General features: G+C 47.1%; 2 protein-coding genes across 7 annotated transcripts in view; both read right to left on the minus strand.

Annotated features, from left to right (window-relative positions):
- The window catches only part of LOC134993908 (olfactory receptor 52E4-like), a 186,371-nt gene extending 179,168 nt beyond the window's left edge, over positions 1-7,203 (minus strand). For all 6 annotated transcript variants that reach the window (XM_063950913.1, XM_063950912.1, XM_063950911.1 and 3 more), the window contains exon 1: positions 6,192-7,203. Coding sequence is in view for 1 of the 6 variants with exons in the window: in XM_063950910.1 (XP_063806980.1) it covers positions 6,192-6,206 (15 nt within the window). In the remaining 5 variants the exon portion in view is untranslated. The remainder of the gene's footprint in view (positions 1-6,191) is intronic.
- Positions 6,647-25,825, minus strand: LOC134989402 (uncharacterized). Its single transcript, XM_063950607.1, has 3 exons — positions 25,719-25,825; positions 9,525-9,660; positions 6,647-8,560 (listed from the first exon to the last, which is right to left on the minus strand). The coding sequence occupies exons 2-3, from the start codon at positions 9,591-9,593 to the stop codon at positions 6,647-6,649; spliced, it is 1,983 nt and encodes a 660-aa protein (XP_063806677.1). The 5' UTR covers positions 9,594-9,660; positions 25,719-25,825.
- Positions 25,826-26,309: the final 484 nt, after the last annotated feature.

The raw sequence follows: 26,309 nt of genomic DNA on the forward strand, positions 1-26,309 counted from the left end.
GCAAACGCATAGTCGCCGCCCACTGGGGAGTGTATTTTCACTTTCACAAGTGTGTGAACGCCTGTGCTGCCGAGTTCTGCAAAAACATTTTGTGCAGTTTCTGAGTAGGTCTGAACTTACTCAGCCCTTGCGATTCTTTTTTGTCCCGGAATTCACATCAGACACCCGCCCTGCAAACACCTGGACACTCCTGCATTTTCCCAAACACTCCGAGAGAACGGTCAGTTGACACCCATAAACGCCATCTTTCTGTCAATCTCCTTGCGTTCGGCTGTGCGATTGGAATCTTCGCTAAATCCATCGCACAGCATCGATTCTCTCTGTCCCGTACGATGTGCCTGCGCATTGTGGTACATACGCACGCGCAGATTTGACGTTTTGTTTACCTGAACGCTGCACTGCAAAAATCGGAGGCGAGTTGTCTGAGTTGGTGCGACCTTTTCACGGCCAACAAAAAAAAAGGACCCTAATTCAGATGTGGTTGGAGGTGCCCAAACTACCAATGTTTGGTATTTTGCGCATATGCAGGAACCATTCTGCACGTGTGCGAACGGGTCCTGCAATATAGGACACGTGACGACATCAGACTGTCAGTGATTGACAGTCTGATGCCATTTGGGGGCAGCGACAGCCTTTCATTTGTGAAAACGGAGGCGTGTCGCCACTGTTTAAGGTGAGAGAAGGGTCCAGGGATCACCGTCATTGAGAGTTCCCGGCCTCTGCATTGGCCGGCTGGTGTGTCTCCATGTGTGCTGCAAGCCGCCCGATGCTGCTGGGGACACAGCTAGGATCAGTAATATAAGCACGACGCGTGATGATGCCTGCTGCATTACCATATTAGAGCTATCACTGCCATATAAGCAGCAGCTAGAGAACCTCCAAACACATCTGAATCAGGCCCATAACTCAGGATAATGTGCCAGATGGCTTCTCATGCAGTTTGTGTTCCGCACTACTGGATAATGACTGGGGAGTGGATCATTATCATTATGGTTTGTTTCAGTGTATAATGCTCAGTCTCCTATTTACATATCATTGGAGGTGGTGGACAGTGCGACCATGGAGGCACAAGTACTCCACAAACAGGACCCATGACCACGTCCTGTGCATGTACAGTACAACTCAATTACTGTACGTGGATCAGACAATACAATAGGCGCAACTTCATATACAGTATAGGGTTCATTCTGAGTAGGGCACAATGCTCATTTTGAAACATTTTCTATAGTCCAAAACTTTTTAGACAGTTAATGGCCTGGGGGGTGTTTGTCACACATCCACGCCTCCCTGACAGCGGCACATCCCCCCATCACTGACAGCGGCACATCCCCCCCATCACTGACAGCAGCACATCCCCCCCATCACTGACAGCAGCACATCCCCCCATCACTGACAGCGGCACATCCCCCCCATCACTGACAGCAGCACATCCCCGCCTCACTGACAGCAACACATCCCACCTCACTGACAGCAGCACATCCCCGCCTCACTGACAGCAGCACATCCCCGCCTCACTGACAGTAACACATCCCACCTCACTGACAGCAGCACATCCCTGCCTCACTGATAGCAGGACATCCCCCCATCACTAACAGCTGCACATCCCCCATCACTAATAGCAGCACATCCCCCCATCACTAACAGCAGCACATCCCCCCATCACTAACAGCTGCACATCCCCCCATCACTAACAGCAGCACATCCCCCCATCACTAACAGCTGCACATCCCCCCATCACTAACAGCAGCACATCCCCCCATCACTAACAGCTGCACATCCCCCCATCACTGACAGCAGCACATCCACGCCTCACTGACAGCAGCACATCCCCACCTCACTGACAGCAACACATCCCCCCAACACTGACAGCAGCACATCCCACCTCACTGACAGCAGCACATCCCACCTCACTGACAGCAGCACATCCCCGCCTCACTGACAGCAACACATCCCACCTCACTGACAGCAGCACATCCCCCCCATCACTGACAGCAGCACATCCCCCCATCACTGACAGCGGCACATCCCCCCCATCACTGACAGCAGCACATCCACGCCTCACTGACAGCAGCACATCCCCACCTCACTGACAGCAACACATCCCCCCAACACTGACAGCAGCACATCCCACCTCACTGACAGCAGCACATCCCACCTCACTGACAGCAGCACATCCCCGCCTCACTGACAGCAACACATCCCACCTCACTGACAGCAGCACATCCCTGCCTCACTGATAGCAGGACATCCCCCCATCACTAACAGCTGCACATCCCCCCATCACTAATAGCAGCACATCCCCCCATCACTAACAGCTGCACATCCCCCCATCACTAACAGCAGCACATCCCCCCATCACTAACAGCTGCACATCCCCCCATCACTGACAGCGGCACATCCCCACCTCACTGACAGCAACACATCCCCCCAACACTGACAGCAGCACATCCCACCTCACTGACAGCAGCACATCCCACCTCACTGACAGCAGCACATCCCCCCATCACTGACAGCAACACATCCCACCTCACTGACAGCGGCACATCCCCGCCTCACTGACAGCAGCACATCCCCACATCACTGACAGCAGCACATCCCCCCCATCACTGACAGCAGCACATCCCCCCATCACTAACAGCTGCACATCCCCGCCTCACTGACAGCAGCACATCCCCGCCTCAATGACAGCAGCACATCCCCCCCATCACTGACAGCAGCACATCCCCCCATCACTAACAGCTGCACATCCCCGCCTCACTGACAGCAGCACATCCCCGCCTCAATGACAGCAGCACATCTCCGCCTCACTGACAGCAGCATATCCCCCCATCACTGACAGCAGCACATCCCCACCTCACTGACAGCAGCACATCCCCACCTCACTGACAGCAGCACATCCCCACCTCACTGACAGCAGCATATCCCCTCCTCACTGACAGCAGCACATCCCCACCTCACTGACAGCAGCATATCCCCTCCTCACTGACAGCAGCACATCCCCGCCTCCCTGACAGCCGCAAATCTCCGCCTCACTGACAGCAGCACATCCCCCGCCTCACTGACAGCAGCACATCCCCCGCCTCACTGACAGCAGCACATCCCCCGCCTCACCAACAGCGGCACATCCCCCCATCACTGACAGCAGCACATCCCCGCCTCACTGATAGCGGCACATCCCCGCCTCACTAACAGCAGCACATTCCTGCCTCACTGACAGCGGCACATCCCCTCATCACTGACAGCTGCACATCCCACCTCACTGACAGCGGCACATCCCCGCCTCACTGACAGCGGCACATCCACGCCTCACCGACAGTAGCACATCCCCCATCACTGACAGCAGCACATCCCCGCCTCACTGACAGCAGCACATCCCCCCATCACCGACAGTAGCACATCCCCCATCACTGACAGCAGCACATCCCCGCCTCACTGACAGCAGCACATCCCCGCCTCACTGACAGCGGCACATCCCCGCCTCACTGACAGAGGCACATCCCCGCCTCACTGACAGAGGCACATCCCTGCCTCCCTGACAGCGGCACATCCCCTCATCACTGACAGCTGCACATCCCCACCTCACTGACAGCGGCACATCCCCGCCTCACTGACAGCAGCACATCTCCCCATCACTGACAGCAGCACATCCCCCATCACTAACAGCAGCACATCCCCGCCTCACTGACAGCAGCACATCCCCACCTCACTGACAGCAGCACATCCCCACCTCACTGACAGCAGCACATCCCCGCCTCCCTGACAGCCGCAAATCTCCGCCTCACTGACAGCAGCACATCCCCCGCCTCACTGACAGTAGCACATCCCCCGCCTCACTGACAGCAGCACATCCCCAGCCTCACCAACAGCGGCACATCCCCCCATCACTGACAGCAGCACATCCCCGCCTCACTGATAGCGGCACATCCCCGCCTCACTAACAGCAGCACATTCCTGCCTCACTGACAGCGGCACATCCCCTCATCACTGACAGCTGCACATCCCCACCTCACTGACAGCAGCACATCCCCGCCTCACTGACAGCGGCACATCCCCGCCTCACCGACAGTAGCACATCCCCCATCACTGACAGCAGCACATCCCCGCCTCCCTGACAGCCGCAAATCTCCGCCTCACTGACAGCAGCACATCCCCCGCCTCACTGACAGTAGCACATCCCCCGCCTCACTGACAGCAGCACATCCCCACCTCACTGACAGTAGCACATCCCCCATCACTGACAGCAGCACATCCCCGCCTCACTGACAGCGGCACATCCACGCCTCACCGACAGTAGCACATCCCCCATCACTGACAGCAGCACATCCCTGCCTCACTGACAGCAGCACATCTCCCCATCACCGACAGTAGCACATCCCCCATCACTGACAGCAGCACATCCCCGCCTCACTGACAGCAGCACATCCCCGCCTCACTGACAGCGGCACATCCCCGCCTCACTGACAGAGGCACATCCCCGCCTCACTGACAGAGGCACATCCCCGCCTCACTGACAGCAGCACATCCCCACCTCACTGACAGCGGCACATCCACGCCTCACTGACAGCAGCATATCCCCCATCACTGACAGCGGCACATCCCACCTCACTGACAGCAGCACATCCCCGCCTCACTGACAGCGGCACATCCACGCCTCACTGACAGTGGCACATCACCATCACTGACAGCAGCACATCCCCGCCTCACTGACAGACGCCCTCTTCCCTCATGTATGTATATACTTTTCTATAATAATCTTCAACTGCCCAAATCCCGCAGTTTTGTGGCCACCTGGAACTTATCTCTGTCATTTACTGGTGTAGTTATGCTTAGTTACCCTGTACTTGTCCTATATTGTCTTCAACTGTAAGTCTCTGTTTTCCTGTTTTGATTATGTACTCTGTAATTGGACGCTGCGGAACCCTTGTGGCGCCATATAAATAAAGGATAATAATAATAAATTCAGGACAACAGACAGATCCTATGGAGCCACAGAGGGGACATAGGGAGCTGAATCTATAAAACACCATGGGGTATATTTACTAAGATCCCGATTTTGACCGAGATGCCGTTTTTTCTTCAAAGTGTCATCTCGGTAATTTACTAAACTCAAATCACGGCAGTGATGAGGGCATTCGTATTTTTTTGGAAGTCCAACAAAAAAAATACGAATGAATACACCATCGGTCAAAACGCGGCTGTTTAAGTATGAATCTCGGTCATTTACAGGTTGAGTATCCCTTATCCAAAATGCTTGGGACCAGAGGTATTTTGGATATCGGATTTTTTCGTATTTAGGAATAATTGCATACCATAATGATTTACCATGGTGATGGGACCTAAATCTATGCACAGAATGCATTTATGTTTCATATACACCTTATACACACAGCCTGAAGGTCATTTTAGCCAATATTTTTTATAACTTTGTGCATTAAACAAAGTGTATCTACACTCACACAATTCATTTATGTTTCATATACACCTTATACACACAGCCTGAAGGTCATTTAATACAATATTTTTTATAACTTTGTGCATTAAACAAAGTGTGTTTACATTCACACAATTCATTTATGTTTCATATACACCTTATATACACAGTCTGAAGGTCATTTAATACAATATTTTTAATAACTGTGTGTATTAAACAAAGTTTGTGTACATTGAGCCATCAGAAAACAAAAGTTTCACTATCTCACTCTCGCTCAAAAAAGTCCGTATTTCGGAATATTCCGTATTTCGGATATTTGGATATGGGATACTCAACCTGTACTAAGAAGTGCAAAGCAAAAAAAAAAAAAACACTGCCGTGAAAAATTACAACTCGTAAAAAAGTGCTAAAAAAAAACAGACCTGCTTTTTATATCCGTGATTGGATAGGCATGCACGGATCCATGAGATCCGTGCATGTATATCAGTGGGAAGGGGTGGGAAAGTGTTAATTTTCGGGGGAAAAAATTGCGTGGGGTCCTGTCTTGCTGTATAGAACTAGGGTGTGTGAGATTGCTCAATACATTCTGCGCTCACTGTTGCCCAGAACAGGCTTACACTTTAATGCAGCAAAACAAACAACACTTTTATGTCTCAATAGTAAATAATTTATTAGTTCTTATAGTATTTTCGTCAGGTATTAAATTAATACATAATCATAAATATAGGTATAATATCAAGAAACTACATCAATATCTTACCGAATATTGTAGCATCACTTGAGCACTCTGGATCGGGGAATCTCAGGACGATCGTCTCAAGGGGAAATTCGGTATTCACACGCAGCACGTCTGCTAGCGTCTCAGTTGGATTCCGAAATTCCCCTAACATTCCCCGTCCTTTATACAAAACTAAAAACACAATCTATCCATATGTGGGTACATTCCGGAGGTTCTGAAACATCTTATCTAACTGAAAATGACAACTTGAGTCCTTGTCTATAACAAACTGAAAATAACAACACGAGTCCTTGTCTATTCTAAGAATCCTTCTTCTAGCATGAGACAAACACCCTTTCATAAGACAAACACCCTTGCTATTCTCTTGTCATTATGTGGCATAGTTACTGCGGCACAAAATGGAAGTCAGTCAGAAAACCCCACTCTCACCCTTTCATATCACACTCGTATCACAAACGGCCCTTGACTGATTCCAATTATAACGCATAACTTGCCATTACAACCTTTTGTCGTTTACAACATATGCGGTAAAATACCACACAGTTCCAAATAGATAAAATTATTATTATTGTACACAGTATGAGAACAGGATGTATCAGAAAATTTAGCATATTGGATGCAGACGGAGAATATCCAGTAAACAAGTCCCACCAATGATGAGAAGTTGCATCCTGGACATCAGAACCAATTTTCTGTAATTGATCAGCAATTATTGTTGTTGTCACTTGATGAGTTACAATAGATTGATTTAGATATTTGATATGATCTTCAATAACTTTGGATTGTTTCATAATTGTATGTAGTTTATCTAACTTCAAATCCCATTGGGGAATACTTAAATTTTGTGAACTCCAATATTTTGTAACATGTTCTTCACGGTCAGCATACAATATAAATGTCTCATTTTCCCAGGTTAAGGAACTAACATTACTAATACATCCGGAAAATGGAACTACCATTCCAGGTATGGCTGGTGTATCAGTTACCAAACATACTTCTTGTGGGGCTACCTCCATCATCATTGTATATGACAAAGGTAGAACTATCCATTTACATAAATTTACTCCATTCTCTAATAAGCAAGGTTCATAAACTGCGGATTGTACTCTACATATCTTGCCTTGTAAAGTGGGTGTACAAATACTCAAATCATGAGTTCTATTATTCTCATCTATATATTCTCCTTTCATAGTGGGGAACCAGTACCATTCTCCACCAGATGGTCCTAACAACAAAGGCATTACAATATATTTACACATTTGAATAACTTTGGTTACATTATACATAGTTAAAATACCTTGGCATATGGTGTCATTACAAATCATTTTAGCAGCTTCCAAGTGTATCCAAGCGTCCCTGGACACACTTGTATTAAAAATTGTTCTCCATACTTGTTCATTTCCGGTCATTAGCATAGTTTGCATAACGCCTTTTTGTTGTTGCTCATACATAGTCTGTAGTGTACAGACGGTCCAATTTCTAAATTTAGTAATGTTGGTATCAAATCCAACAGCAAAATCATTACTAGCATTAATTAGCTGGTTCATTAAAGTATCTATTCCAGCCGATATTTTGGCTGGCTCAAAAATAGTAGGCATCCATTTTGCTTGTAATGCAAGTCCGTCATTTAATTTACTACCGGCGCTATGCATCCTATTGGCTAATGTTTCAATATCTATCCCATTTAATACTCCTGTTAGAGTCCCATATCCTCCCAACAATGTATCATACCAGGCACGTCGTTGCCGGGATATACATTGTCTATTATTGGGAGGGAAAACAACTTGTGTGACTAACACAGTCTTTTGAGCTTGTGTACCTACATTTTCACATGTAGATGGTAATATTTTAACATGTCCAATATCGATTCGTGATGCATTGATATCAATAAACATTAAATCTTGTGCCCACCACGTTCGATTTTTTATTTCAGTAGCATTATGACATACCAAAATTAAAACGTCTTTTACAGCTAACCGAAATGTGGTTGCTCCTTGTTTAGAACAATTCTTATATTCTTTATTCTTCTCTTCTTTAGGGAGAAATCGGAACCTATAAGGTTTGGAGCAGCAACTTATATTTACTGCAGCATTAATTGTGATATTGCCTTCTGACTGATGTAAGGCAAATGTAGGTCGATATCTGTTTCTTTGTGGATCAGGCGGTCCAGCCCACATCGTTCCTGGAATTGTTATATTTACTATATTAGTACAGCGCTGATTGGCCTGACAAGTGAAATTATCTTGGGTTCTTGGTATGGTGGCATTGTTCCATCCCCACCGTACACTATGCAACTCTCGTTTCTCTGTCTTCAATCCAGGTGTCCATGTACTAGAGGGGACGATCAATAATACAATTCCAAGGATTCCAAGACTGAGCCTCACGACAATCTATAGGTACAAAATCAGTGTAAGTTACTCTCGCAAATAACATTTTTCTTGAGGTACATATTCCCATTTCTCTTGTCCTGGTTTCATTATTAAGAGTACTCTGTCTTTTCCCACAGCTATAACCTCAGCCGGTTCAGGCGGCCCTTGAGGCTTCTGTTCCCAGATTTTAGCTCCTACATTCACAGTGTTAGATGAACCAAAACCTTTGTCTCCTCGAACAGTAAGTTCGGTTGGAGCTTCTCCCAATTGGATAGGCTCTATCAAAATGGGTATTATTAACAATTGTGCCACTCGGTCCCCTTCACAGATTACGCAGGGGTCTGGGCTCAAATTCATCACAACTATTTTAATTTCTCCTTGATAGTCGGGGTCAATTACTCCTCCTATCACTATTATTCCGTTCTTGGCCATACTAGAACGGGTTGACAACTGTCCATAATGATTAGAAGGCATTTTGCAACCTATCCCAGTAGGCATAACCTTAATCCCATAAGGAACAATAACATCAGGGTTTATAGCATACATGTCCAACCCTGCCGACATGGGCGTAGCTCTGTACGGTTCTATCGCCTTTTCGTGAATTTTCCAATAAATAAGGCTTTCTACTTTATGTGCTGCCTTGATTGATAAATTGGGGGTCAACATCCTCATCAGAGGAGTTGTGGATTCTGTCAATGGTCGGTTCCTAATAGTGCTCCATTGTATAGCAGTCTTACAGGGGAAAGCTACCATTAATCCTGAGTATGTATCTACTGCTGTACATGCAAATTTACACCCTCGACTTTCTGGCAGGGGTCCAATAAAGTCCATCTGCCAGATTTGTCCAGGTAACTTACCTCTTCCAATATGGCCCATTACAGTATGGGGCACTTCCCTCTTTTGGGAGTGTTGACACAAGGGACACCGTAAAATCACAGATTTCACAATGTCCAATGTGAGGGGAATACCCCTTTCTTGCGCCCACCTGTAAGTTGCCTTTTCTCCCAGATGTCCACTCTTTTGGTGTGCCCAAAGGGCTGTACCCTGCAACCATGATTCCAATTCCTTCGTCTCTCCTGCCACTGGCTCATGAGATGACTTAGCAATGGCGGCTTGTGCATCTGCTTGTGAATTAAACAAACGTTCAAGTGAGTCTAATGGTACATGTGCATCAACATGGAATACAGTTACTTTTGTTTGTTTAGTGATAACTTCAATGTCCTCCCAGACTTCCTTTCCCCATAACTCTTTCCCATGAATTTTCCAATCATGTTTCTTCCAGCTCATCATCCATGTGGCTAATCCATTGGCTACTGACCATGAATCAGTATAAATATTACATTCACCTTCAATTTCCTGTTTAAGGGCCAAATATACTGCAAATAATTCAGCATATTGGCTACTCTTTCCTTCCCCTTCTATTTCTAGACATGCGGGGATTAAACGCAACTGATCTCCACTTTCTTCTTCCCGCAACATAACGTGCAGATCCATCTGTAAACCATGTGTGACATTGAGATTTGTCGCTTAACTCAGAATAAGGTTTACCCCATTTTATTGGTGATTCTTCCATCTGTTCTTGAGGAGAAGCTGTACTCACTCCATCTACTGGAATTTCTGCAATTTTTTCATGTAAGGATGCCTCTCCCTGTTTTGCCCTTTCTGAAATATACCATTTCCATTTTATAATACTCTGTTCTTGGGCATGCCCTATCCTATTTGACTTTGGATTAGACATTATCCATTGCATAATTGGTATGCGTGGTCTCATCAATACAGAGTGTCCTATTGTTAACTGTTCAGTATCCACTAATGCCCAATAGCAATTGGATTATTCCAAGCAGTAGTGGTATATCGTACCACTCCTGTATCCATTAATTCTTTAATGGTTTCGCTTATTTCTTGATGGCCCCCCGGTATACGATATTGTTTCATTGCAATTAATTTAGTTGCAGGTGGGACATGTACTGGGGGCATTTTTACTTTTCCCACCACAATAGGTCTGGCCTGAATACAATTACTTCTGACTCCAAAACTAAATTTTTCTGTATCTAAATAAAGGGTCAGTCCTTTTAAAACATCAATGTCTATAATATATTCTCTAATGGGTACTATTAGTACTCTGCATTTCTTAATAGGTAAATTTCCTATTTTTAGAGGTATTTCCACCTGTACCCCTTCAGTTACTCGACCCCCCCAACCCTGCAATTTTAATTCGGGGTCCTTTAAATCTATTGGGATTTCCATATATTAGGATAGCCTCCGCCCCTGTGTCAATTAACGCGGGGACCTCTTGTACATTGCCCCGTGACCAATGGATTCCTAATTTGACATAAGGTCTCTCATCATGACGAACCCATACAGGGGCTTGGCTGGCTACCTATGCATCACCCTCTGAATCTTCCAGTTCCTCGGGAGGAGCAGTAGGCTTCAAATTTTGCAACATCTTGTCTATCTACATCAATCCCTCCAGCGCCATCCTCTACCAAACGGACCAGCCAGGTAAGGACGCCTTCCCCGGGGCGTTGTGAAAATTTGGTCAATAGTTCCAGAACTTCATTTTGAGTGAAATCTTGCAGTATAATTTTCTCTTTGAGGACTGCCTGCCCTCCACCTTCTGCAACCTTAGTTAATTGCCTGCGCGAGACAGGACAAACATTTGCCCCAGGAGGGTCAATGACAGGATTGGGAGGATCCCATCCCCCCTTGTCCTCTTCCTCCTCCTCACTACTACTATCCCATACATCACCATCCCATATATCGGGATCCCATTGAAGATCGGCAGAAGCAATAATTGCTCGTACTTTTCGGGTGTTTACCCTTCCCTTTCTTTTTTTATATTTGTTCTGGGCTACTTTGACAGCAGCCTTCTCTGCAACAATCTGATAATTCTGGGCTTTTTCTGATAACATCTCATTGCTGCACTGTAACAATCCTATCTTTCCTTGTTGTTCAATTACTGTTTGTTCTATATCTAAATAACGTGATTGTAACTGCTCATATCTTTGGTGCATTTTACGGTATGCTGATACTAGTATCCAGCACCGTCTTCCCAGCGCCATTACATCACCTGCCTTGGCAGGGACCCCCTCAAGTACATATACAACATCGAGGGGTTCTGCATTCTTGAGTTTCCCATCCCATGATTCTGCTAAACCTGACGTTAACAACTCCTGTGCTATAATATTGTAGGGACTTTCAGTCCACCCTGGGACGGTGATTTGCTCCGCTCCAGCCTTTTTTTCCTTACGAAACATCCTTACCGTGCTATGTTGTTATATATCGGCGAAAACTTGGCAACCTGCCAATTGACAAAACTTTGCACAGAGGTAAGTCTGGCCAGGACCCACCACTGTACAAAAGCGTTTTACACTGTCAGTATCCTACACCGAGATATAAGAAAACATAGATCCTGCCGACTACGCCAAAAATGTCTTGCTGTATAGAACTAGGGTGTGTGAGATTGTTCAATACATTCTGCGCTCACTGTTGCCCAGAACAGGCTTACACTTTAATGCAGCAAAACAAACAACACTTTTATGTCTCAATTAGAGATGAGCGGGTTCGGTTCCTCTGAATCCGAACCCGCCCGAACTTCAGGTTTTTTACACGGGTCCGAGCAGGCTCGGATCTTCCCGCCTTGCTCGGCTAACCCGAGCGCGCCCGAACGTCATCATCACGCTGTCGGATTCTCGCGAGGCTCGGATTCTATCGCGAGACTCGGATTCTATATAAGGAGCCGCGCGTCGCCGCCATTTTCACACGTGCATTGAGAGTCATAGGGAGAGGACGTGGCTGGCGTCCTCTCCGTTTAGAGAAGAGAGAGACACAGTATTTTGGGGAGCATTATTAGGAGGAGTACTACTATACTGTATACTACTATACTACTTGCTGAAGTGATATTTATACTAGATTAGATAATAGATAGTGTGACTGTAAGTGTATTATCTGACTTGTGGGGGAGACACTGACAGTGGGGAGCAGTTAGAGTCTGAGAGCAGGACTCAGGAGTACATATAACGTACAGTCACAGTGCACACTTTTGCTGCCAGAGTCAGTGCCACACTGCCATTGTTGTGACCACACTGACCACCAGTATAATAATAAGAATTTACTTACCGATAATTCTATTTCTCGGAGTCCGTAGTGGATGCTGGGGTTCCTGAAAGGACCATGGGGAATAGCGGCTCCGCAGGAGACAGGGCACAAAAAAGTAAAGCTTTTACCAGATCAGGTGGTGTGCACTGGCTCCTCCCCCTATGACCCTCCTCCAGACTCCAGTTAGGTACTGTGCCCGGACGAGCGTACACAATAAGGGAGGCAATTTGAATCCCGGGTAAGACTCATACCAGCCACACCAATCACACCGTACAACTTGTGATCTAAACCCAGTTAACAGTATGATAACAGAAAGAGCCTCTTAAAGATGGCTCCTTAACAATATAACCCGAATTTGTTAACAATAACTATGTACAGTATTGCAGATAATCCGCACTTGGGATGGGCGCCCAGCATCCACTACGGACTCCGAGAAATAGAATTATCGGTAAGTAAATTCTTATTTTCTCTATCGTCCTAAGTGGATGCTGGGGTTCCTGAAAGGACCATGGGGATTATACCAAAGCTCCCAAACGGGCGGGAGAGTGCGGATGACTCTGCAGCACCGAATGAGAGAATTCCAAGTCCTCTTTTGCCAGGGTATCAAATTTGTAGAATTTTACAAACGTGTTTTCCCCCGACCACGTAGCTGCTCGACAGAATTGTAATGCCGAGACCCCTCGGGCAGCCGCCCAAGATGAGCCCACCTTCCTTGTGGAATGGGCCTTAACAGATTTAGGCTGTGGCAGGCCTGCCACAGAATGAGCAAGTTGAATTGTGTTACAAATCCAACGAGCAATCGTCTGCTTAGAAGCAGGGGCACCCAACTTGTTGGGTGCATATAGTATCAACAGCGAGTCAGATTTTCTGACTTCAGCCGTCCTTGAAATGTATATTTTTAAGGCTCTGACAATGTCCAACAACTTGGAGTCCTCCAAGTCGCCAGTGGCCGCAGGCACCACAATAGGTTGGTTCAGGTGAAACGCTGATACCACCTTAGGGAGAAAATGCGGACGAGTCCTCAGTTCTGCCCTATCCGAATGGAAGATTAGATAAGGGCTTTTATAAGATAAAGCCGCCAATTCAGATACTCTCCTGGCGGAAGCCAGGGCCAGTAACATAGTCACTTTCCATGTGAGATATTTAAAATCCACCTTTTTCAATGGTTCAAACCAATGGGATTTGAGGAAATCTAAAACTACATTTAGATCCCACGGTGCCACCGGAGGCACCACAGGAGGCTGTATATGCAGTACTCCTTTAACAAAAGTCTGTACCTCAGGAACTGAGGCCAATTCTTTTTGGAAGAATATTGACAGGGCCGAAATTTGAACCTTAATAGATCTCAATTTGAGACCCATAGACAATCCTGATTGTAGGAAATGTAGGAAACGACCCAGTTGAAATTCCTCCGTCGGAACACTCCGATCCTCGCACCACGCGACATATTTTCGCCAAATGCGGTGATAATGTTTCGCGGTGACTTCCTTCCTTGCCTTAATCAAGGTAGGAATGACTTCTTCTGGAATGCCTTTCCCTTTTAGGATCTGGCGTTCAACCGCCATGCCGTCAAACGCAGCCGCGGTAAGTCTTGAAAGAGACAGGGACCCTGTTGTAGCAGGTCCCTTCTCAGAAGTAGAGGGCACGGGTCGTCCGTGACCAACTCTTGAAGTTCCGGGTACCAAGTCCTTCTTGGCCAATCCGGAGCCACTAGTATTGTTCTTACTCCTCCTCACCGTATAATCTTCAATACCTTTGGTATGAGAGGCAGAGGAGGAAACACATATACTGATTTGTACACCCAAGGTGTTACCAGTGCGTCCACAGCTATTGCCTGTGGATCTCTTGACCTGGCGCAATACTTGTCCAGTTTCTTGTTGAGGCGAGACGCCATCATGTCTACCATTGGTCTTTCCCAACAGTTTATTAGCATGTGGAAGACTTCTGGATGAAGACCCCCCTCTCCCGGGTGAATATCGTGTCTGCTGAGGAAGTCTGCTTCCCAGTTGTCCACGCCCGGGAAGAACACTGCTGACAGTGCTATTACGTGATTCTCCGCCCAGCGAAGAATCTTGGCAGCTTCTGCCATTGCACTCCTGCTTCTTGTGCCGCCCTGTCTGTTTACATGGGCGACCGCCGTGATGTTGTCCGACTGAATCAACACCGGTTTTCCTTGCAGGAGTGGTTCCGCCTGGCTTAGAGCATTTTAGATTGCTCTTAGTACCAGAATGTTTATGTGAAGAGACTTTTCCAGGTTCGTCCATACCCCCTGGAAGTTTCTTCCTTGTGTGACTGCTCCCCAACCTCTCAGGCTGGCGTCCGTGGTCACCAGGATCAAATCCTGTATGCCGAATCTGCGGCCCTCCAATAGATGAGCCTTTTGCAACCACCACAGAAGATATACCCTTGTCCTTGGCGACAGGGTTATTCGCAGGTGCATCTGAGGATGCGACCCTGACCATTTGTCCAACAGATCCCTTTGGAAAATTCTTGCATGGAATCTGCCGAATGGAATTGCTTCGTAAAAAGCCACCATTTTTCCCAGGACTCTTGTGCATTGATGTACAGACACCTTTCCTGGTTTTAGGAGGTTCCTGACAGGTCGGATAACTCCTTGGCTTTTTCCTCGGGAAGAAAAACCTTTTTCTGAACCGTGTCCAGAATCATCCCTAGGAACAGCAGACGTATCGTCGGAAAACAGCTGCGATTCTTGGAATATTTAGAATCCAGTCGTGCCGTCGAAGAACTACTTTAGATAGTGCTCTTCCGACCTCCAACTGTTCTCTGGAACTTGCCCTTTTTAGGTCGTGCAAGTAAGGGATAATTTAGATGCCTTTTTTCTTTGAAGAAACATCTTTTCGGCCATTACCTTGGTAAAAAGGCCCGGGGTGCCGTGGATAATTCAAACGGCATCGTCTGAAACTGATATTGACAGTTCTGTACCACGAACCAGAGGTACCCTTGATGAGAAGGACAAAATTTGGACATGGAGGTAATCCTTGATGTCCAGGGACACCATATAGTCCCCTTTTTTCCGGTTCGCTATCACTGCTCTGAGTGACTTTATCTCGATTTGAACCTTTTATGTAAGTGTTCAAAACATTTTAGATTTAGACTATGTGTCACCAAGCCGTCTGGCTTCAGTACCACAATATAGTGTGGAAAAATAATACCCTTTTCCTTGTCGTAGGAGGGGTACTTTGATTATCACCTGCTGGATATACAGCTTGTGAATTGTTTCCAATGCTGCCTCCCTGTCGGAGGGAGCCGTTGGTAAAGCAGACTTCAGGAACCTGCGAGGAGAAGATGTCTCGACTCTCCAATCTTTACCCCTGGGATAATACTCGTACGATCTAGGGGTCAACTTGCGAGTGATCCCACTGCGCCCTGAGACTCTTGAGACTACCCCCCCACCTTGAGTCCGCTTGCACGGCCCCAGCGTCATGCTGAGGACTTGGCAGACTCGGTGGAGGGCTTCTTTTCCTGGGAAAGGGCTGCCTGCTGCAGTCTACTTCCCTTACCTCTATGTCTGGGCAGATATGACTGGCCTTTTGCCTGCATGCCCTCATGGGAAAGGAAAGATTGAGGCTGAAAAGACGGTGTCTTTTTTAGCTGAGATGTAACTTGGGGTAAAAAAGGTTGGATTTCCCAGCTGTTGCTGTGGTCCCCAGGTCCGATGGACCGACCCCCAAATAACTCCTTCCCTTTATACAGCAATACTTCCATCTGCCGTATGGGATCTGTATCACCTGACCACTGTCGTGTCCCTGACATCTTCTGGGAGATATGGACAACGCACTTATCTTGATGCCAGAGAGCAAATATCCCTCTGTGCATCTCACATACATATATATAGAATGCATCCTATTAAATGCTCTACATGAATAAAATATTTTCAGTCAGGGAATCCGACCAAGCCAACCCAGCACTGCATCTCCAGGCTGATGGCGATCGCTGGTCGCAGTATAACCACCGTATGTGTGTATATACTTTTTAGGATATTTTTCCAGCTTCCTATCAGCTGGCTCCTTGAGGGCGGCCGTATCTGGAGACGGTAACGCCACTTGATAAGCGTGTGAGCGCCTTATCACCCTAAGGGGTGTTTCCCAACGTACCCTAATTTCTGGCGGGAAAGGGTATAACGCCAATATTTGCTATCGGGGTAACCCTACGCATCATCACACACTTCATTTTATTTTATCTGATTCAGGAAAAACTACAGGTAGTTTTTTCCACTCCCACATAATACCCTTTCTTGTGGTACTTGTAGTATCAGAAACACGTAACACCTCCTTCATTGCCCTTAACGTGTGGCCCTAATGAGAAATACGTTTGTTTATTCACCGTCGACACTGTATTCAGTGTCCGTGTCTGTGTCTGTGTCGACCGACTGAGGTAAATGGGCGTTTTTTAAAACCCCTGACGGTGTTTCTGAGACGCCTGGACCGGTCCTAATAGATTGTCGGCCGTCTCATGTCGTCAACCGACCTTGCAGCGTGTTGACATTCTCACGTAATTCTCTAAATAAGCCATCCATTCCGGTGTCGACTCCCTAGAGAGTGACATCACCATTACAGGCAATTTCTCCGCCTCCTCACCAACATCGTCCTCATACATGTCGACACACACGTACCGACACACAGCACACACACCGGGAATGCTCTGACAGAGGACAGGACCCACTAGCCCTTTGGGGAGACAGAGGGAGAGTCTGCCAGCACACACCAAAAACGCTATAATTATATAGGGACAACCTTATATAAGTGTTTCTCCCTTATAGCATCTTTTATATATATACAATATCGCCAAAATCAGTGCCCCCCCTCTCTGTTTTAACCCTGTTTCTGTAGTGCAGTGCAGGGGAGAGCCTGGGAGCCTTCTCTCCAGCTTTTCTGTGAGAGAAAATGGCGCTGTGTGCTGAGGAGATAGGCCCCGCCCCTTTTACGGCGGGCTCGTCTCCCGCTATTTTTGAAGTTAGGCAGGGGTTAAATATCTCCATATAGCCTCTGTGGGCTATATGTGAGGTATTTTTTGCCTCTAATAAGGTTTTTATTTGCCTCTCAGAGCGCCCCCCCCAGCGCTCTGCACCCTCAGTGACTGTTGTGTGAAGTGTGCTGAGAGGAAAATGGCGCACAGCTGCAGTGCTGTGCGCTACCTTTATGAAGACTCAGGAGTCTTCAGCCGCCGATTTTGGACCTCTTCTCTCTTCAGCGTCTGCAAGGGGGCCGGCGGCGCGGCTCCGGTGACCATCCAGGCTGTACCTGTGATCGTCCCTCTGGAGCTAGTGTCCAGTAGCCAAGCAGCAAATCCACTCTGCACGCAGGTGAGTTCACTACTTCTCCCCTAAGTCCCTCGTTGCAGTGATCCTGTTGCCAGCAGGACTCACTGTAAAGTAAAAAACCTAAGCTAAACTTTCTCTAAGCAGCTCTTTAGGAGAGCCACCTAGATTGCACCCTTCTCGTTCGGGCACAAAATCTAACTGGAGTCTGGAGGAGGGTCATAGGGGGAGGAGCCAGTGCACACCACCTGATCTGGTAAAAGCTTTACTTTTTTGTGCCCTGTCTCCTGCGGAGCCGCTATTCCCCATGGTCCTTTCAGGAACCCCAGCATCCACTTAGGACGATAGAGAAAATATATTTTGTGATTGTCTGCTTAGGCCTCGGAGTACTAGTTGCAAGTTGCAACGTGACCTGAAGTGACCACCAGTTTAATAATCAATCACCACCAGTTTAATATATATATATATATATATATATATATAATTGTATATAATATATATATATATATAATATTGTATACCACCTACCCGTGGTTTTTTTTTTTTCATTCTTCTTTATACATACTACTATAGTAGCTTACTGTAGCAGTCTGCGGTGCTGTGCTGACCTGACAGTGTCCAGCAGGTCCGTCATCAGTCATTACATAATAAATATATATAGTACCTGTCCGGCTGCAGTACTAGTGATATTATATTGATTTCATCTCATTATCAATAATTTATCATCCAGTCTAGACTCTATATTAGCAGCAGACACAGTACGTTAGTCCACGGCTGTAGCTACCTCTGTGTCGGCACTCGGCAGTCCATCCATAATTGTATACCACCTACCCGTGTTTTTTTTTTCTTTCTTCTTTGTACATACTACTATAGAGTATAGTAGCTTACTGTAGCAGTCTGCGGTGCTGCTGAGCTGACAGTGTCTAGCAGGTCCGTCATCAGTCATCATTACCTAATAAATATATTATCTACCTGTCCGGCTGCAGTACTAGTGATATTATATATACATACATATATATATTGATTTCATCTCATTATCAATCATCCAGTCTATATTAGCAGCAGACACAGTACGTTAGTCCACGGCTGTAGCTACCTCTGTGTCGGCACTCGGCAGTCCATCCATAATTGTATACCACCTACCCGTGGTTTTTTTTTTCTTTCTTCTTTGTACATACTACTATAGTATAGTAGCTTACTGTAGCAGTCTGCGGTGCTGCTGAGCTGACAGTGTCCAGCAGGTCCGTCATCAGTCATCATTACCTAATAAATATATTATCTACCTGTCCGGCTGCAGTACTAGTGATATTATATATACATACATATATATATATTGATTTCATCTCATTATCATCCAGTCTATATTAGCAGCAGACACAGTATGGTAGTCCACGGCTGTAGCTACCTCTGTGTCGGCACTCGGCAGTCCATCCATAATTGTATACCACCTACCCGTGGTTTTTTTTTTTCTTTCTTCTTTGTACATACTACTATAGAGTATAGTAGCTTACTGTAGCAGTCAGCGGTGCTGCTGAGCTGACAGTGTCCAGCAGGTCCGTCATCAGTCATCATTACCTAATAAATATATTATCTACCTGTCCGGCTGCAGTACTAGTGATATTATATATACATACATATATATATATTGATTTCATCTCATTATCATCCAGTCTATATTAGCAGCAGACACAGTACGGTAGTCCACGGCTGTAGCTACCTCTGTGTCGGCATTCGGCAGTCCATCCATAATTGTATACCACCTACCCGTGGTTTTTTTTTTTCTTTCTTCTTTGTACATACTACTATAGTATAGTAGCTTACTGTAGCAGTCTGCGGTGCTGCTGAGCTGACAGTGTCCAGCAGGTCCGTCATCAGTCATCATTACCTAATAAATATATTATCTACCTGTCCGGCTGCAGTACTAGTGATATTATATATACATACATATATATATATTGATTTCATCTCATTATCATCCAGTCTATATTAGCAGCAGACACAGTACGGTAGTCGACGGCTGTAGCTACCTCTGTGTCGGCACTCGGCAGTCCATCCATAAGTATACTAGTATCCATCCATCTCCATTGTTTACCTGAGGTGCCTTTTAGTTGTGCCTATTAAAATATGGAGAACAAAAATGTTGAGGTTCCAAAATTAGGGAAAGATCAAGATCCACTTCCACCTCGTGCTGAAGCTGCTGCCACTAGTCATGGCCGAGACGATGAAATGCCAGCAACGTCGTCTGCCAAGGCCGATGCCCAATGTCATAGTACAGAGCATGTCAAATCCAAAACACCAAATATCAGTAAAAAAAGGACTCCAAAACCTAAAATAAAATTGTCGGAGGAGAAGCGTAAACTTGCCAATATGCCATTTACCACACGGAGTGGCAAGGAACGGCTGAGGCCCTGGCCTATGTTCATGGCTAGTGGTTCAGCTTCACATGAGGATGGAAGCACTCAGCCTCTCGCTAGAAAACTGAAAAGACTCAAGCTGGCAAAAGCACCGCAAAGAACTGTGCGTTCTTCGAAATCCCAAATCCACAAGGAGAGTCCAATTGTGTCGGTTGCGATGCCTGACCTTCCCAACACTGGACGTGAAGAGCATGCGCCTTCCACCATTTGCACGCCCCCTGCAAGTGCTGGAAGGAGCACCCGCAGTCCAGTTCCTGATAGTCAGATTGAAGATGTCAGTGTTGAAGTACACCAGGATGAGGAGGATATGGGTGTTGCTGGCGCTGGGGAGGAAATTGACCTGGAGGATTCTGATGGTGAGGTGGTTTGTTTAAGTCAGGCACCCGGGGAGACACCTGTTGTCCGTGGGAGGAATAGGGCCATTGACATGCCTGGTCAAAATACAAAAAAAATCAGCTCTTCGGTGTGGAAGTATTTCACCAGAAATGCGGACAACATTTGTCAAGCCGTGTGTTGCCTTTGTCAAGCTGTAATAAGTAGGGGTAAGGACGTTAACCACCTCGGAACATCCTCCCTTATACGTCACCTGCAGCGCATTCATAATAAGTCAGTGACAAGTTCAAAAACTTTGGGTGACAGCGGAAGCAGTCCACTGACCAGTAAATCCCTTCCTCTTGTAACCAAGCTCACGCAAACCACCCCACCAACTCCCTCAGTGTCAATTTCCTCCTTACCCAGGAATGCCAATAGTCCTGCAGGCCATGTCACTGGCAATTCTGACGAGTCCTCTCCTGCCTGGGATTCCTCCGATGCATCCTTGAGTGTAATGCCTACTGCTGCTGGCGCTGCTGTTGTTGCTGCTGGGAGTCGATCGTCATCCCAGAGGGGAAGTCGTAAGCCCACTTGTACTACTTCCAGTAAGCAATTGACTGTCCAACAGTCCTTTGCGAGGAAGATGAAATATCACAGCAGTCATCCTGCTGCAAAGCGGATAACTGAGGCCTTGACAACTATGTTGGTGTTAGACGTGCGTCTGGTATCCGCCGTTAGTTCACAGGGAACTAGACAATTTATTGAGGCAGTGTGCCCCCGTTACCAAATACCATCTAGGTTCCACTTCTCTAGGCAGGCGATACCGAGAATGTACACGGACGTCAGAAAAAGACTCACCAGTGTCCTAATAAATGCAGTTGTACCCAATGTCCACTTAACCACGGACATGTGGACAAGTGGAGCAGGGCAGGGTCAGGACTATATGACTGTGACAGCCCACTGGGTAGATGTATGGACTCCCGCCGCAAGAACAGCAGCGGCGGCACCAGTAGCAGCATCTCGCAAACGCCAACTCTTTCCTAGGCAGGCTACGCTTTGTATCACCGCTTTCCAGAATACGCACACAGCTGAAAACCTCTTACGGCAACTGAGGAAGATCATCGCGGAATGGCTTACCCCAATTGGACTCTCCTGTGGATTTGTGGCATCGGACAACGCCAGCAATATTGTGTGTGCTTTAAATATGGGCAAATTCCAGCACGTCCCATGTTTTGCACATACCTTGAATTTGGTGGTGCAGAATTTTTTTAAAAACGACAGGGGCGTGCAAGAGATGCTGTCGGTGGCCAGAAGAATTGCGGGACACTTTCGGCGTACAGGCACCACGTACAGAAGACTGGAGCACCACCAAAAACTACTGAACCTGCCCTGCCATCATCTGAAGCAAGAAGTGGTAACGAGGTGGAATTCAACCCTCTATATGCTTCAGAGGTTGGAGGAGCAGCAAAAGGCCATTCAAGCCTATACAATTGAGCACGATATAGGAGGTGGAATGCACCTGTCTCAAGCGCAGTGGAGAATGATTTCAACGTTGTGCAAGGTTCTGATGCCCTTTGAACTTGCCACACGTGAAGTCAGTTCAGACACTGCCAGCCTGAGTCAGGTCATTCCCCTCATCAGGCTTTTGCAGAAGAAGCTGGAGACATTGAAGGAGGAGCTAACACGGAGCGATTCCGCTAGGCATGTGGGACTTGTGGATGGAGCCCTTAATTCGCTTAACAAGGATTCACGGGTGGTCAATCTGTTGAAATCAGAGCACTACATTTTGGCCACCGTGCTCGATCCTAGATTTAAAGCCTACCTTGGATCTCTCTTTCCGGCAGACACAAGTCTGCTGGGGTTCAAAGACCTGCTGGTGACAAAATTGTCAAGTCAAGCGGAACGCGACCTGTCAACATCTCCTCCTTCACATTCTCCCGCAACTAGGGGTGCGAGGAAAAGGCTCAGAATTCCGAGCCCACCCGCTGGCGGTGATGCAGGGCAGTCTGGAGCGACTGCTGATGCTGACATCTGGTCCGGACTGAAGGACCTGACAACGATTACGGACATGTCGTCTACTGTCACTGCATATGATTCTCTCACCATTGAAAGAATGGTGGAGGATTATATGAGTGACCGCATCCAAGTAGGCACGTCACACAGTCCGTACTTATACTGGCAGGAAAAAGAGGCAATTTGGAGGCCCTTGCACAAACTGGCTTTATTCTACCTAAGTTGCCCTCCCACAAGTGTGTACTCCGAAAGAGTGTTTAGTGCCGCCGCTCACCTTGTCAGCAATCGGCGTACGAGGTTACATCCAGAAAATGTGGAGAAGATGATGTTCATTAAAATGAATTATAATCAATTCCTCCGTGGAGACATTGACCAGCAGCAATTGCCTCCACAAAGTACACAGGGAGCTGAGATGGTGGATTCCAGTGGGGACGAATTGATAATCTGTGAGGAGGGGGATGTACACGGTGATATATCGGAGGATGATGATGAGGTGGACATCTTGCCTCTGTAGAGCCAGTTTGTGCAAGGAGAGATTAATTGCTTCTTTTTTGGTGGGGGTCCAAACCAACCCGTCATTTCAGTCACAGTCGTGTGGCAGACCCTGTCACTGAAATGATGGGTTGGTTAAAGTGTGCATGTCCTGTTTATACAACATAAGGGTGGGTGGGAGGGCCCAAGGACAATTCCATCTTGCACCTCTTTTTTCTTTAATTTTTCTTTGCGTCATGTGCTGTTTGTGGAATGTTTTTTGGAAGGGCCATCCTGCGTGACACTGCAGTGCCACTCCTAGATGGGCCCGGTGTTTGTGTCGGCCACTAGGGTCGCTTATCTTACTCACACAGCTACCTCATTGCGCCTCTTTTTTTCTTTGCGTCATGTGCTGTTTGGGGAGGGTTTTTTGGAAGGGCCATCCTGCGTGACACTGCAGTGCCACTCCTAGATGGGCCCGGTGTTTGTGTCGGCCACTAGGGTCGCTTATCTTACTCACACAGCTACCTCATTGCGCCTCTTTTTTTCTTTGCGTCATGTGCTGTTTGGGGAGGGTTTTTTGGAAGGGCCATCCTGCGTGACACTGCAGTGCCACTCCTAGATGGGCCCGGTGTTTGTGTCGGCCACTAGGGTCGCTTATCTTACTCACACAGCTACCTCATTGCGCCTCTTTTTTTCTTTGCGTCATGTGCTGTTTGGGGAGGGTTTTTTGGAAGGGCCATCCTGCGTGACACTGCAGTGCCACTCCTAGATGGGCACGGTGTTTGTGTCGGCCACTAGGGTCGCTTATCTTACTCACACAGCTACCTCATTGCGCCTCTTTTTTTCTTTGCGTCATGTGCTGTTTGGGGAGGGTTTTTTGGAAGGGCCATCCTGCGTGACACTGCAGTGCCACTCCTAGATGGGCCCGGTGTTTGTGTCGGCCACTAGGGTCGCTTATCTTACTCACACAGCTACCTCATTGCGCCTCTTTTTTTCTTTGCGTCATGTGCTGTTTGGGGAGGGTTTTTTGGAAGGGCCATCCTGCGTGACACTGCAGTGCCACTCCTAGATGGGCACGGTGTTTGTGTCGGCCACTAGGGTCGCTTATCTTACTCACACAGCTACCTCATTGCGCCTCTTTTTTTCTTTGCGTCATGTGCTGTTTGGGGAGGGTTTTTTGGAAGGGCCATCCTGCGTGACACTGCAGTGCCACTCCTAGATGGGCCCGGTGTTTGTGTCGGCCACTAGGTTCGCTTATCTTACTCACACAGCTACCTCATTGCGCCTCTTTTTTTCTTTGCGTCATGTGCTGTTTGGGGAGGGTTTTTTGGAAGGGCCATCCTGCGTGACACTGCAGTGCCACTCCTAGATGGGCACGGTGTTTGTGTCGGCCACTAGGGTCGCTTATCTTACTCACACAGCTACCTCATTGCGCCTCTTTTTTTCTTTGCGTCATGTGCTGTTTGGGGAGGGTTTTTTGGAAGGGCCATCCTGCGTGACACTGCAGTGCCACTCCTAGATGGGCACGGTGTTTGTGTCGGCCACTAGGGTCGCTTATCTTACTCACACAGCTACCTCATTGCGCCTCTTTTTTTCTTTGCGTCATGTGCTGTTTGGGGAGGGTTTTTTGGAAGGGCCATCCTGCGTGACACTGCAGTGCCACTCCTAGATGGGCCCGGTGTTTGTGTCGGCCACTAGGTTCGCTTATCTTACTCACACAGCTACCTCATTGCGCCTCTTTTTTTCTTTGCGTCATGTGCTGTTTGGGGAGGGTTTTTTGGAAGGGCCATCCTGCGTGACACTGCAGTGCCACTCCTAGATGGGCACGGTGTTTGTGTCGGCCACTAGGGTCGCTTATCTTACTCACACAGCTACCTCATTGCGCCTCTTTTTTTCTTTGCGTCATGTGCTGTTTGGGGAGGGTTTTTTGGAAGGGCCATCCTGCGTGACACTGCAGTGCCACTCCTAGATGGGCACGGTGTTTGTGTCGGCCACTAGGGTCGCTTATCTTACTCACACAGCTACCTCATTGCGCCTCTTTTTTTCTTTGCGTCATGTGCTGTTTGGGGAGGGTTTTTTGGAAGGGCCATCCTGCGTGACACTGCAGTGCCACTCCTAGATGGGCCCGGTGTTTGTGTCGGCCACTAGGGTCGCTTAGCTTAGTCATCCAGCGACCTAGGTGCAAATTTTAGGGCTAAAAATAATATTGTGAGGTGTGAGGTATTCAGAATAGACTGAAAATGAGTGGAAATTATGGTTTTTGAGGTTAATAATACTTTGGGATCAAAATGACCCCCAAATTCTATGATTTAAGCTGTTTTTTAGTGTTTTTTTAAAAAAAACACCCGAATCCAAAACACACCCGAATCCGACAAAAAAAATTCGGTGAGGTTTTGCCAAAACGCGGTCGAACCCAAAACACGGCCGCGGAACCGAACCCAAAACCAAAACACAAAACCCGAAAAATTTCAAGTGCACATCTCTAGTCTCAATAGTAAATAATTTATTAGTTCTTATAGTATTTTCGTCAGGTATTAATACATAATCATAAATATAGGTATAATATCAAGAAACTACATCAATATCTTACCGAATATTGTAGCATCACTTGAGCACTCTGGATCGGGGAATCTCAGGACGATCGTCTCAAGGGGAAATTCGGTATTCACACGCAGCACGTCTGCTAGCGTCTCAGGTGGATTCCCAAATTCCCCTAACATTCCCCGTCCTTTATACAAAACTAAAAACACAATCTATCCATTAGAGATGAGCGGGTTCGGTTTCTCTGAATCCGAACCCGCCAGAACTTCATGTTTTTTTTCACGGGTCCGAGCGACTCGGATCTTCCCGCCTTGCTCGGTTAACCCGAGCGCGCCCGAACGTCATCATGACGCTGTCGGATTCTCGCGAGGCTCGGATTCTATCGCGAGACTCGGATTCTATATAAGGAGCCCGCGTCGCCGCCATTTTCACACGTGCATTGAGATTGATAGGGAGAGGACGTGGCTGGCGTCCTCTCCGTTTAGAATTAGAATAGATTAGAGAGACACTTGATTTACTAATTTTGGGGAGCATTAGGAGTACTCAGTAGTGTACAGTGCAGAGTTTTGCTGATAGTGACCAGTGACCACCACTTTTATTTATAATCCGTTCTCTGCCTGAAAAAAGCGATACACAGCAC

This window comes from Pseudophryne corroboree, chromosome 2, assembly GCF_028390025.1.
Source record: "Pseudophryne corroboree isolate aPseCor3 chromosome 2, aPseCor3.hap2, whole genome shotgun sequence".
NCBI classification, from domain to species: Eukaryota; Metazoa; Chordata; class Amphibia; order Anura; family Myobatrachidae; genus Pseudophryne; species Pseudophryne corroboree.